This window comes from Odocoileus virginianus, chromosome 1 (assembly GCF_023699985.2).
Source record: "Odocoileus virginianus isolate 20LAN1187 ecotype Illinois chromosome 1, Ovbor_1.2, whole genome shotgun sequence".
Taxonomy (NCBI): Eukaryota; Metazoa; Chordata; class Mammalia; order Artiodactyla; family Cervidae; genus Odocoileus; species Odocoileus virginianus.
Window position 1 is genome coordinate 56442145 of NC_069674.1, and position 13932 is coordinate 56456076.

At 35.9% G+C, this 13932-nt stretch overlaps 1 protein-coding gene across 2 annotated transcripts in view; it reads left to right on the plus strand.

Annotated features, from left to right (window-relative positions):
* The window catches only part of GPR141 (G protein-coupled receptor 141), a 52974-nt gene extending 39317 nt beyond the window's left edge, over window positions 1-13657 (plus strand). For both annotated transcript variants that reach the window (XM_070468483.1, XM_020889978.2), the window contains 2 exons: window positions 8730-8872; window positions 10999-13657. In XM_070468483.1, coding sequence (XP_070324584.1) covers window positions 11013-11924 — 912 coding nt within the window. In that variant the 5' untranslated portion in view covers window positions 8730-8872; window positions 10999-11012 and the 3' untranslated portion in view covers window positions 11925-13657. The remainder of the gene's footprint in view (window positions 1-8729; window positions 8873-10998) is intronic.
* Window positions 13658-13932: the final 275 nt, after the last annotated feature.

Consider the following 13932-nt stretch of genomic DNA (forward strand, 5'->3'; position numbering starts at 1 on the left):
GTGGTGAAGGACAATCCTGTGGAATGGAGCAGTCTTCAAGAGAACAAAAAAGAGAAAGTGCCATGGAGAAGGGGGCAAAGAAGAGAGTCTTACAAAAGAAGAACATGCTCTAGGAAGAAAGAGCCTTTAAACCTCTCTTTTCTCTTTCTGTTACCATAGTGGAGCCGGGTTCCTTGGCAGCGATGTGAGAGAGTGCCCCCTGCAGGCAGACTGAGAGAGTGCATGGCACAGCTTAGCTGAAAGAGGGCGGAGGGCAGCAGCTGCAGGCTAAGGCAGACCATCTGCGAGGCTTGCACAATACCTGATGAGCGCGAATGCAAACATTCTTAACAGAATGTTAACTAAATTCAGCAGTACATTGAAAACATCATGCATCATGGCCAAGTGAAATTTATCCCTCTATGCAAGAATGGTTCAATATACAAAAAACCAGTCGATGTGATACACCTCAAGAGGGATAGAAATCACACGACCATCTCAAGAGATGCAGAAAAAGCATTTGATAAAATTCAACACACTTTCATGATAAAAACTATCAAAAAATTATGTGTAGAGGGAACATACATCAACATGATAAATGCCACATATGAAAAATCCAGAGCTAAAATCAGACTCAATGGTGAAAAGCTGAAATCTTTTCCTCTAAGACCTAGAACAAGGCAAGGATGCCTATTTTTGCTGTTTCTATCTAGCATAGTACTGAAATGAAAGAGAAATTTAAAAAGCAATTAAAAGAAATAAAAAGATCAAGGAAAAGAAACAAAAAAACATCTAAATTGGAAAGAAGTAAGATTGCCTGTTTGCAGATAATATTACATTATATGTAGAAAACTGTAAAGATTCTACAGAAAACCCTGCTAGAACTAATCAATGAATTCATCAATGTTACACTCTACAAAATCAACATACAAAAAGTCAGTTGCATTTCAATAAGCTAATAATAAAATATCTGAAACAGAAATTAAGGAAACAATCCCATTAACAATAACAGGAAAAAATGGAATAAAATAGAAATAAACTTAACCAAGGGGGTAAAAAACTTGTACACTGAAAATTACACAACAGTGATGAAAGAAATTAAAGCAGACAGAAGTAAGTGGAAATATTCTGCATTCATGGATTAAAAGGCTTAATATTATTAAAAGTACTACTTATAGTAATCTATACTAGTATAAGTGATCTTCAGACTAAATACAATCTCTATTAAAATCTCAGTGGCATTTTTTTACGGAAAAAGAAAAAAGTCCTAAAACCCATACGAAACATAAAAAGACTCTGAGTAGCCAAAGTAATTTTGAGCTAGAAGAACAAAGCTGGAGGCAACACATTTTCTAATTTCAAAATGTATTACAAAGCTACCATATAAAGCTGTAATACAAAACATATTACAATGTAATGCAAATAGTTTACTACTGGCAAATAAGCAGATGCATAGACAGAACAGAATAGAGAGCCTAGAAGTAAACCCATGCATGTATATCAACTGATCCTTGACAACAATACACAATGGGGAAAGGGTAGCTCTCTTCAATAAACAGTCTTGGAAAACCAGATTCAAAAGAATGAAATTGAAGCCTCATCTTATACTACACACAAAAGTTAACTCAAAATGGATTAAAGACTGAATTGTAAGACCTGAAACCACAAAACTCCTAGAAGAAAACATTTGGTAAAAGCCTCTTGACATTGGCCTGGGAAAAGAATTCTTGGATGTGACATCAAAAACAAAAATAAACAAGCGGGATTATGTTACACTAAAAAGTATCTGCACAGTGAGGGAAGCCATCAACAAAATGAAAAGGCAGGGATTGTGGCGAAGTGTTAGTCAAAGGGTACAGCATTTTAGTTATACAAGATGAATGAATCCTAGAAATCTGTAAAGCATAGAGGTTATAGCTAGCAATACTGTATTGTAGTCTTAAACATTTGCTAAGGGATAGCTCTTATGTTAAGTTTTCCTACATAATAAGAAGTAAAGAAGGCAGGATGAATTTTTTAATTGGAGGATAGTTTACAATATTGTGATGGTTTTTGCCAGACATCAACATGAATCGGCATTAGGTGTACATATGTTCCCTCCCTCTTGAGCCCTACTCCCACTCCCCTCCTCATCCAGCCCCTCTGGGCTGTTACAGAGCACTGGCTTTGGGTTCCCTGGGACATACATGAAATCCACAGTGGCTATCCATTTTACATACGGTAATGTTATGTTTCAATGCTGTTCTCCCAAATCGTCCCACCGTCTAACACTCTCACTCTGTCCAAAATGTCTTTGTCCTCTTTGCTGCCCTGCAAGTAGGATCGTCAATACTATCTTTCCAGATTCCATATATATGTGTTAATATACAATATTTGTCTTTCTATTTCTGACTTACTTCACTCTGTATAATAGGCTCTAAGTTCATCCACCTTAGAACAGACTCAAATGTGTTCCTTTTTATAGCTGAGTAATATGTACCACAACTTCAACTTCCTTATCCATTCATCTGTCAATTGACATGTAGGTTTCTTCCATCTCCTAGGTGTTGTAAATAGTGCTGCAATGAACACTGGGGTACATGAGTTTTTTCAATCTTGGTTTCCTCAGGATATATGCCCAGTAGTGGGATTGCTGGGTCATATGAAATTTTTGAAGGCAATGGACCAGTTTATGGCATGGATGATTGAGGTGTATACTTATCTTTAAAGTCACTGAATTGCATACATGAATGTATATAGCTTTTTGTATGGCAATCATACTTCAATAAATTTTTTTTTTAAAAAAAGAGCAATGGAAAGAAAACTATGTGGGTAATTATAAATGTCTATTGATTATTAAATGTACAATACAATAATAATATATTGTGGAGTTTAAAATGTATGCAGAATTAAAATATATAACAAGAATAAAATAGAAGTAGAGAGTAAATGGAATTAAAATGTTCTGAATTTGTATCAACAGGAGGGAAGTGGCTAGAGTAATAATTTGTATTAGGCTTGTTGTTTGGTTGCTAAGTTGTGTTTGACTTTTTTGCAACCCCATGGACTATACTCACCAGGTTCTTCTGTTCATGGAATTCTCCAGGCAAGACTGGAGTGGGTTGCCATTTCCTTCTCCAGGGGATCTTCCTGACCTGGAGATCAAACATGTTTCTCCTGAATTGGCAGGCAGATTCTTTACTGCTGATGCACCAGGGAAGTCCATCATAGGTAAAAGGATGCATGTTATATCTCTGGGGTTATCACTACAAAAAAAGTATAAAAATATATAACTAAGAAGTTAATAGAGGAGGAAGGGATGAAATAAAACATACTTGAATAATCCAAAGGAAGGCAGAGAAAGAGGGAAAGAGACATTACATGGATGGTTGAGTCAAACAGAAAATAAAATTAAGATGATATATTAGACACAACTTCAATCAGAAGTTCCATCAAATGTAAATAAATAGTTGAAATAAGAGTTGTTAGACTGAATTTAAGAAACAAGACTCAACTATATGATATTTACAAAGACACATTTTAAATGTTAGAACCATAAAGGTTTACAAATAAAAGGATAGAAAAAAGATATAAAGTACAAACAAATACTTAGCAAAAAAAAAGGCTTGGGATATTATAAAAAGTAGATATTAAGGAAGAATAATTTTGGAAATAAAAGGGGAAATTTTATGATTAATATATACAATCACTATTTTAAACTTTTATGGCTTAATAACATAGTGTAGAAACATATGAAATAAAAGTTGACAGAATGAGAAGAATACTGCACAATCTATAATAAGAATATAAAATCTTAACAAACCACTCTCAATTGCTGCTAGAATCGGGAGACAGAAAACCCCCACAAAACAGTGTATATATGAAAGATTTAGATAATAAAAATAAATTTGATCTCAGTTGAATACATGGAATACTGAAAGAGATAACCTCAGTTGTACACAAAGTCTTTTAGAAAATGGTAAATGAGAGAACATTTCTAAGCTCATTTAATGAGACTAGCAAAATCTTTTTATACCTAATAAGAATATTGAGGAGAGAATTATAGATCAATCTCTCTCATAAGAAAAGCAAAATTCTATACAAAATACTAACATTTCAAATAAGCTGATATATTAATGAAGTTTATGTGTAACATCAAAGTGTGTGTTAGTTGCTCAGTTGCGTCTGACTCTTGGTGACACTATGCTCTGTAGGTCACCAGGTTCCTCTGTCTATGGGATTCCCAGGAAAAGAATACAGGAATGGGTCGCCATATCCTTCTCCAGGGGATCTTCCCAACCCAGGAATTGAACTCTGCTTCAAAATGGGTTTTATTCCAACTTTACAAGTATGGAACATGTACAGGTCAATCACTAATCCACCACACTAAACAAAAAAGGGAGAAAAATCATATGATTATCTCAATCAATATTTTTTAAAAAAACATATAAAATACTTCTATATAGAAAATCACAACACATCATTGAGACAGGTTAAAGAAGATATAAAAACATGGAGGGATATATTATGTTCAGTGATTAGAAGACTCAGTGTTGAAAAGCTATTACTATCTGTTTAAAGCTATCAGTATCTATAATTTTAATGTAAATTCATTAAAAACACCAGAAGTTTTATTAATCAGATTTTAGAACTTGTATGGAAATGCAGAATATCAAGTATAGCCCAGGGGATCTTAAGGAAAAGAAAGTTACAAAAATTAGACTACCTGATATGAAAATTTACTATACCACAAGAGTGATTTAAACAGTGTGGTTCTGGCACATGTGTAGATCCATAAACCAGCAGAACATATCAGAGACTTTAAAAAGGGCTAAATGGATTCATATGTGGTTACCTGATTTATGACAAAGTTTAGCGAGGGTAGGAAGGATATTTCCAATTAATGATTCTGAGTCAATTACTTATCCATATGGGAAAAAATAATCATGGCTCCTACCTTACATTATATTAAAAAATCAGTTCTAGATAAACTGTATATGTTAAAAGAAGAAGAAGAAAATACTAGTATACTAGGTTAAGATAGTATACTATCCTTATTACTTTTGAGTAGCCTGGCTCCTTACCAGGACATGAAGGTGCTGACTCTGAAGGTGCTGACTCTGTTAAATTACCAATTTAACAAACTGGTAATACCAAAAAGTAGATATTCTGTTCATCAAAAGATACCTATTAGGAAGTTAAAAGGAAAGTGGAAGAAGATATTTACAATACATATCTCTAATAAAGGAGTGATACCTAGGCTACATAAAGACTACTACCAATCAATAAGAAAAAGGCAGACGACCAAATAGAAATACGGTGAAAGACTTCAACAGGCACCTCACAAAACAGAATATCTAAGTGTCCAACAGATACATATGAATGTGCTCATCTTTATTATTCAGTAGGCTAAATGGAGATCAAAACCACAATGAAATACAACGATGTCTACAATTTTTACAATGGCAAAAATTAAAAGGACAGAAAATTCTGAATATTCTGGAGACTGTGGAGCACTGAAACTCTCCTATATTGTTAGTGAGAATTTATATCAGAAACTGTTTGTGGGTTTCACTGAAACAGAACAAATATACACCCTACAATCCATCAGTTACACACTTAGGTAAATTCCCAACAGAATTTCGAAAGTTATTTCTTTTCACAAAAGATGAAATGCATACTTATTTTCACAAAAGAAATTTATAAGAATGTTACAAGTAGCATTATTTATTTATTTATTTTTATTTTATATTGGAGTATAGTTGATTTACAATGTTGTGGTAGTTTCAAGGGTACAGGAAAGTGATTTAGTTACACATATACTTATATCTGGCTTCCCAGGTTACGCCAGTGGTAAAGAACCCGCCTGCCAATGCAGGAGACTTAAGAGGTGCTGGTTTGATCCCTGGGTCGGGAAGATCCCCTGGAGGAGGAAATGGCAACCCACTCCAGTATTCTTCCCTGGAAATTCCATGGACAGAGAAGTCTGGCGGGCTACATACAGTCCATGGGGTTGCAAAGAGTCAGACACAACTAAAGCGACTTAGCACATACATACATATCTATTCTTTTTCAGATTCTTTTCCATATAGGTTATTACATAGTATTAAGTAGAGTTCCCTGTGCTATACAGTAGATCCTTGTTGATTATCTATTTTATATATACTACTGTGTATATGTTAATCACAAACTCCTGATTTATCCCCCACACTCACCTTTCCCCTTTGGTAACCATAAGTTTCTTTTCTAAGTCTGTGAGTTTATTTCTGTTTTGTAAATAAGTTCATTTGTATCATTTTTTAGATTCCACATATAGGTGAGATCATATGATATTTGTCTTTGAACTACTTCATTTGATATGACAATGTCTAGATCCATCCAAGTCACTGCAAATGGCATTAATTCATTCCTTTTATGGCTGATAATATTCCATTGTATATATATGTACCACATCTTCTTTATCCATTCATTTGTTGATGGACATTTAGGTTACTTCCGTATCTTGGCTATTGTAAATAGTGCTACAATGAACATTGAGGTGCATGTATCTTTTAGAAGTATGGTTTTCTCTGGATGCATGCTCAGGAGTGGGATTTCTGGATCATATGGTAGCTTTATCTTTATTTTTTTTAAGGAACCCCCCCATAGTGTTCTCCCTAGTGGCTGTACCAATTTACATTCTCACTAAGGGTGTAGGATGGCTCCCTTTTCTCCACACCCTCATGTGCTTTTTGTCATCTATATGCTTTCTTTGTATATGTGTTGCTGAAGCGAGCACATATATACTTTCCTTGGAGAAATGTCTGTTTAGATCTCCTGCGTATTTTTTCAGAGAAGGCAATGGCACCCCGCTCCAATACTCTTGCCTGGAAAATCCCATGGATGGAGGAGCCTGGTAGGCTGCAGTCCATGGGGTAGCGAAGAGTTGGACATGACTGAGCGACTTCACTTTCACTTTTCACTTTTCACTTTTCATGCATTGGAAGAGGAAATGGCAACCCACTCCAGTGTTCTTGCCTGGAGAATCCCAGGGACAGAGGAGCCTGGTGGGCTGCCATCTATGGGGTCGCACAGAGTCGGACACGACTGAAGCGACTTAGCAGCAGCAGCAGCATATTTTTTGTTTGGGTTGTTTATTTATTTTTTTTTATATTTAGCTGCATGAGCTATTTGTATATTTTGGAGATTAATCCCTTGTTGGTCGCAATGTTTGCAAATATTTTCTCCCATTCTCTGGGTTGTCTTTTCATTGCTTATGGTTTATAGTGTTATTTATAACGGCTCTATAAGTGGAAATAATGCTATTGTCCATCAACAATAGAATGGATAAATTGTGAAATATTCATGCAATGATACAATATACTAAATAAAACTATACACATGAATGAATCTTAAGCATAATGCTGAGTGCATTAAACTAGATACACACAAAAAAGGACACTGAATTTACCTAAAATTCAAAGTAGACAAATCTATTATATGGTTTTAGCTGTCAGGATAGTGATTGTCTTTGGTGATGGTATGGTTAAAATTCATTGAACTGTATATCTATATCTAAGCACTGTACTATAAGTATGTTAGTTTTCAATAATAATGTTTACATTAATTTAAATATTAGATTATATGAATACAAAGGAAAACTCAGTTCTTCCCTCCTCAGTCTTGTTCAGAAGGCAGAAGTAACTGAGTGACATAGTAGAGGTAAGCATGGTTGGTATGTTCCATGGGACAAAGGGGGATTACATACAACCTGAATTGAGAATGGAGATTAGTAAGGCTTCCCGGGAGAAATGATGACTCAATTGATCCTTAGAATAGGAATTAACAAGGTATATCATGGTTGTTAATTGCAGGCAATAGAACTCACTTCAGCTGGTCTAAGCAGAAGGTGTTTATTAGAAGATAACAAGTTACAAAATATCATGGAATATCTGGGAACCAGGCTTCGCTGCTACAAAGACATGATCCATATAGACACAGAAAAATATCCAATACCACCATGAAATTAATAGGAGAAACATCATTGACTCTATTTTTTTCTGAAGTCCATGATGTATAGTACTGGACTCCTGTGCCATTACTGTCCCAGAGAAACCAGACATTTCTACTACTGTCTTGCCAAATAACCTAATCTCTCTATACACTGACATCCTTCACTTGCCTCCAAGTTTTGCAGTAGTGCAACAAACTGGTAGAAATGAACTCACTTACAGGTACTATAACGGAAGAAAACTGTACAGAAATTTTCTGACAGACCAGAAAGGGTTGGAATGGATGTTGAATGAGCTAATGTATGGGATCTGCTGCAAACCCAGTAAAAGGAATAGGAAAGTAAGAAATACAAAAAGAAGAAAGAGCAGATTTTAGGATATATTGGCATACGGCTATGTGAGTAGAACCAAATATCTTCACGGCCCCCCCTCCTTCTTCTCTTAGAAGCTGCACAACTTGCTTCTCCATGATGCAGGGCTTGTGTATTTCTGAGTGTGTGTGTGTGTGTAACTCTGGAGAACTTGGCAAATGATATCTGGACTAAGGCTAAGTTTCTTAATTTGAAAATCGGTATAGTGATACATATCAATACACAAAGCCCAGGACTGATTTGAGGGTTAAATGAGCCCATGTTCAGGTAAGCATCTCATGTAGTGCCTGTTATATACAAGAGATGTAACATAAACTTCTTTTATCTGAAAGAGAGAGATTACGGCAGTTGGTGAGAAAGGAGGACTTGGGACAGATGATGTGCAACTGATCATATTTTCTTCTTTTAGAAGCTGAAACTTCTAGGTAAATAAGTGGGAAAAAAATGGCAAGCAGAACTTATGATGGCACATTCCTCCTTGATCCAGATATGAAAAAAAAATAATTTCACCTTTACCTGACGGAACTACTTTTCTACAGAGAAAAATAAAAGGTGAGTGCAGTGATTATACATCACACAGAGCCAGTATAACAGGAGACAAGCTTTAATGTCAGTTACATGGAAATCCTATTCCATACCCAGGAAAGCAGAGGCTCTCTGGGGCCAGGTTATTATTATTTTTCAATTAGTCCTATTGAGGTATAAGTTATATGCAAGAAAATTCACCAATTTTAACTGTACAGATCATTGAGCTTTGACAAATAACTACAATACAATATAAAACATCCCATCATCCCATAATTTCCCCCAGGCCCCTCTGAAGTCAGTCCCTTCACCTGAAAACTGAGCCTTGAGCCACACTGATCCTTCTGTCATATTGGTTTTGATTTTCTAGAAAAAGAAATCATTCAGCATGTGGTCTTTTGTGGCTGGCATCTTTTATTTAGTATGGTTCTCCACTTTATCACTGGTCCTCTAAAGAGCCTTTCTATACCTATTTCCTAATTATCTCTCCCCCTCTTATGAAATTTTAATACCACAGATATACTGTTTGTGTGTTTATATACTACATGCATACCTGCATTTTATACACTAAAAATAAAATTTTTCACACTCCCAGAACAAACATTTTTCCCCTTGGAGGCAATATTGCCCAGTTGAGAATATATGATTTAGTATGATGCTTTTTTGATTCATCAGTATTATATCAGCAGTTGGTTCATTTTTATTGCTTTGTGTTTGATTGTATGAAGAGACATTCAAGAATGAATAGAATAATTGTGAATGTGTTACAAAGGTCAGGGATTAACCACGTAATTCAATTACTGTTCTTCCTTAACTTTGATCCTTGGTTTCCCTGGTATTAGTAAACAGACCTCTTATCACACAGCTGTTCAAGCAAGAAATCTAGGAGTGATTGAGATACTTCCTTTCCCTTCATTTCTCCATATACAATTATGTCAAATTCTGTCAATTTAACCTCTAGATTATTTCTTGAATCTGGTCTCAAGGGATTGGATTTTGCTATAATCCAGAACATTCTAGACATATTAAGAATTTTGATTTTTACCTTAAAAGAAATGGGAGGCCACTGAAGGAATTTAAATAAAGTAAAGTGACTTGATTAGTGTAATTAAAAATTAAGATGTCTTTTATTTAGTAAATAGCAATTTAGAATGTAGATAATAATTAAATCACTTCCCAGGTGGCATAGTGATTAAAAATCTGCCTCCCAAAGCAAGAGACGCAAGAAATGGCGGTTCAGTCTCTGGGTCGGGAAGATCCCCTGGAGGAGGAAATGGCAACCAGTATTCTTGTCTGGAAAATTCCATGGACAGAAAAGCCTAGCGGGTTAACGGTCCATGGGGTTGCAAAGAGTTGGACACGACTGAGTGATTGGGCACACACACAATAATTAGAAGGGACAAAGACTACATAGGGAAAGGATCTTGCAGAAGTGCAGAGGAAAACGGATAGTGGTTGTTTTATGAATTTAAGGGTGGGTGATGGGAAAATTAGGAGACATGCTGTGGTCTCGGGGGGCCCATGATAAGAACTTAGTCAAGCTCTCACTGTTAGATGATAATGTAACTGCGATGAGAAATTTAGATAAACCCTCCTATTGCTTTCTGCTGCCTTGATTTAGTCTTTTTTTTTTTTTGCCAAACAAATCATATCTTAAAGAAATAAAGTATAAATATTCTTGGATCATTTGCTGATGAGTTGGAAGGAATTACAGAATTAGAATGATACTTAAAAGAAAAAATATTTTGTGTACTTAATGAATCTACTTTGCTTTCCATCCATTTTAGGATATTTCCACCCCCCCGCCCCCCCCCCAACAGTGGTTACTGCAATACTAGTATCCATGTATCAACTTCAAATGGTCTGAAGTCAAGCTTTACGCAAATAGTTTTGACTGTATAGATATACATGTATCTCTGGGGGCCTCTCAAAGTGGTCTTTAACCTATTAAAGGTCAAGAATCAACGACTTACTGTGTTTTCAGTGTAGAGTACCCAGAAATGCATATGACAATAGTTCTCATTCTTAAGGCACATAAGGTTTACATCATGTAAACAGAAAAATGACAAAGTCACATTGCCAGTCAAATGGCAACAAAATATGAACAAAATTCTGGAAGCTTGTTAGCTACACTGGTGCTTTATCTCTTCCAGGGGACTTCTGAAGCATGGCTGCCAACAACACGTCCTCCTGCGATGACCCTATATTGACGCCCCATCTAACCAGGCTCTACTTTGCAGTGCTTGTTGGAGGGCTGATGGGCATCGTCTCCATTTTGTTCCTACTTGTGAAGATGAACACCCGGTCCGTGACCACCACGGCAGTCATTAATCTGGTGGTGGTCCACGGTGCTTTTCTGCTTACAGTGCCTTTCCGTCTGACCTACCTCATCAAGCACACTTGGACGTTTGGGTTGTCCTTCTGCAGATTTGTGAGTGCCATGCTGCACATCCACATGTACCTCACATTCCTGCTCTACGTGGTGATTCTAGTCATCAGGTACCTCATTTTCTTCAAGCACAAGGACAAAGTGGAATTCTACAGAAAACTACATGCTGTGGCCGCCAGTACCGCCATGTGGCTCCTGGTGATGATCATTGTGGTACCCCTGGTTGTTTCTCAGTACGGAATTCATGAGGGCTATGATAGCCACCACTGTTTCAAATTCCACAAAGAACTTACTCATGCATATGTGCAAGCCATCAATTATATGGTAGTCGCTATTGTCATAATCATCGCAGTGATTCTCTTGGTCCTCCAGATCATCATCATTGTGTTGATGGCACGGAAGCTCGGACACTCCTTACTATCCCATCAAGAGTTCTGGGCTCAGTTGAAAAATCTGTTTTTTATTGGAGTTATTCTTATTTGCTTCCTTCCCTACCAGTGCTTTCGGATTTATTACTTATACACTGTGGCACACTCAAGAGACTGTAACTACAATGTTGCATTTTATAATGAAATCTTCTTGAGTGTAACAGCGATTAGCTGCTTTGATTTGCTGCTCTTTGTTCTTGGGGGAAGCCACTGGTTTAAGCAAAAGATAATTGACCTATGGAACTGTCTTCTGTGCCGTTAGCCACAGACTACAGTATTCAACATTACCTCCTTAATATTAACAGTAAAAACAGGAATGGCTATTTCATTACTTGGTTAAAACCATGTCTTGATGAACCAAACAAAAGGATTGTAAAATGTCAGACCATTCATTTCAGCCTTTGTTTAATTCTTATCATCTCTGAATGATACATATACAAAGACTAGTGATGTTCAATCTACCTAGAGTTGCAATACTGCATTATTTTCCAGTATATAATGTCTACTTGGCCCATCCAGGTACTATGGGTCCAATGGTTTCCGAGTTTTACTACCTTATTTTCATTTCCTCAGTTTGAAACATGCCCTTTCCTTAGGTTTTGGACTAGACTCAGCCCTCTAATTCTTTTCATTCCACTTAAACTTAGGTAGGTTAATCCTAGTCATGATTCTACATCAAAGACACAAACTTCACTTGGCTAACCAGATGAGATGACCATTCAACTCACACCCTCACACACGCACACACACACACACACAAACATATGAGGGGGGAGAATAATATAAAACCCCCCCCCAAAACCCCACTTTTTTTAGATTGTCAAAACTTCGATGGGAAGTCACTAATCTAGACATCAAGAGAAACAGAGCTCTGTGACTAAACAAGGTACCTAGATTTGTCTTTTGAAAGATAAGTTTTAAGGATGAGATCACTTTCCTCAATATCTCCAAAAATCATTTAAAAGCTTACCAAATATACCTAAATAATAGTGAAACTGTAACTTAGAGAATAACCCTGAACAATAGGCTGCTAGGCATAAAAATTAGTTCCCAAGGGAAGTGATTAAATTTCCCCTCTTTCTTTTTCTGAAGGATTTCTACTTGTCTCGGGCCACAATTTAGATTTTCCTTGGAGACAGAAAGTTATACTGAAATTTTAGATTTCCCTTCCTCCCTTAGATACGTGTCTTTAAATAAATGAAAACAATGTTCTAAAAAAAGAACTTCTGAGAAATATATAGAAAAACCATTAAGCTAGACTATGAGATTAGACTGCTAAATTGAAACATAGGACTGTGGATTTTTTCCCTCATGCTCACATTTCGACTATTTCCCTCAAAGTTTCACAATCTTGAAACTTAGCAAAGAACTTATCCTGTTTCCTATTTGATCCTTCAAAACCTGAAGCGATTCTTGGTAGGAAGAGAAGAAATGAGTGAATTAAGGTAATTTTTTTCTTCTCCCAGCAAGGTAAATGTTTAGGATTTAAAGATTTTTCTTTATTTGTTATACCCTACGCATCCACAAATTCATCAAATGAATAAGATATCCTTGTGAATTTTATGATTATTGAAATTGCTGAGTCATAGAAATTAATTTTGAGGAAGAAATGTGACAACATACTGCATATGTGACTTATTCAAATTTTTTTCCTGTTTTAAATTTTCTCTTATCCATCTTTTTTTCTTTTTAAGTTATAATTATTTAAAAAATTAAAAAATTATTTATGAGAATTACATTGTTTCTCTCCTTGTATATCCATGTCTTACTATCATAATGCCTTGTTAGCTTGTAGATTGTGTTAATATTATAGTCTCTTTCAGTCTTTAAATATGTTGAGGTCAGGCAAATATGCTTTTCTCTGTATTATCATATATTATAATAAAGAGCCTGTTTTACGGACCTATAAGAAATGCTATCCCAAATATAGAAATGCAATGTATAAAATATCTTATTCATTAATATTTACAAAATAAACAAACATTTCATTTTGTCGGTTCTTTGTCTCCAGTTGCTGTAAAAGTGAATCTTATGCAGGAGTAGGAGTGACATTGGCCTCTCAGGCTACTTTTGGATATCACAATTATAAAAGAGTACTTCTGGCATTTGATGGCTAGGGTTAGAGGCTAGCCTTGCACACAATTAAAAATTATCAAGGTGTGCAGCCTTGCACACCTTGTCTTGCACACAATTAAAAATTATCAAGTCTGTGAAGACTTCCCTGATGGTCCAGTGGCTAAGATGCTATGCTCCCAATGCAGAGGGCCCAA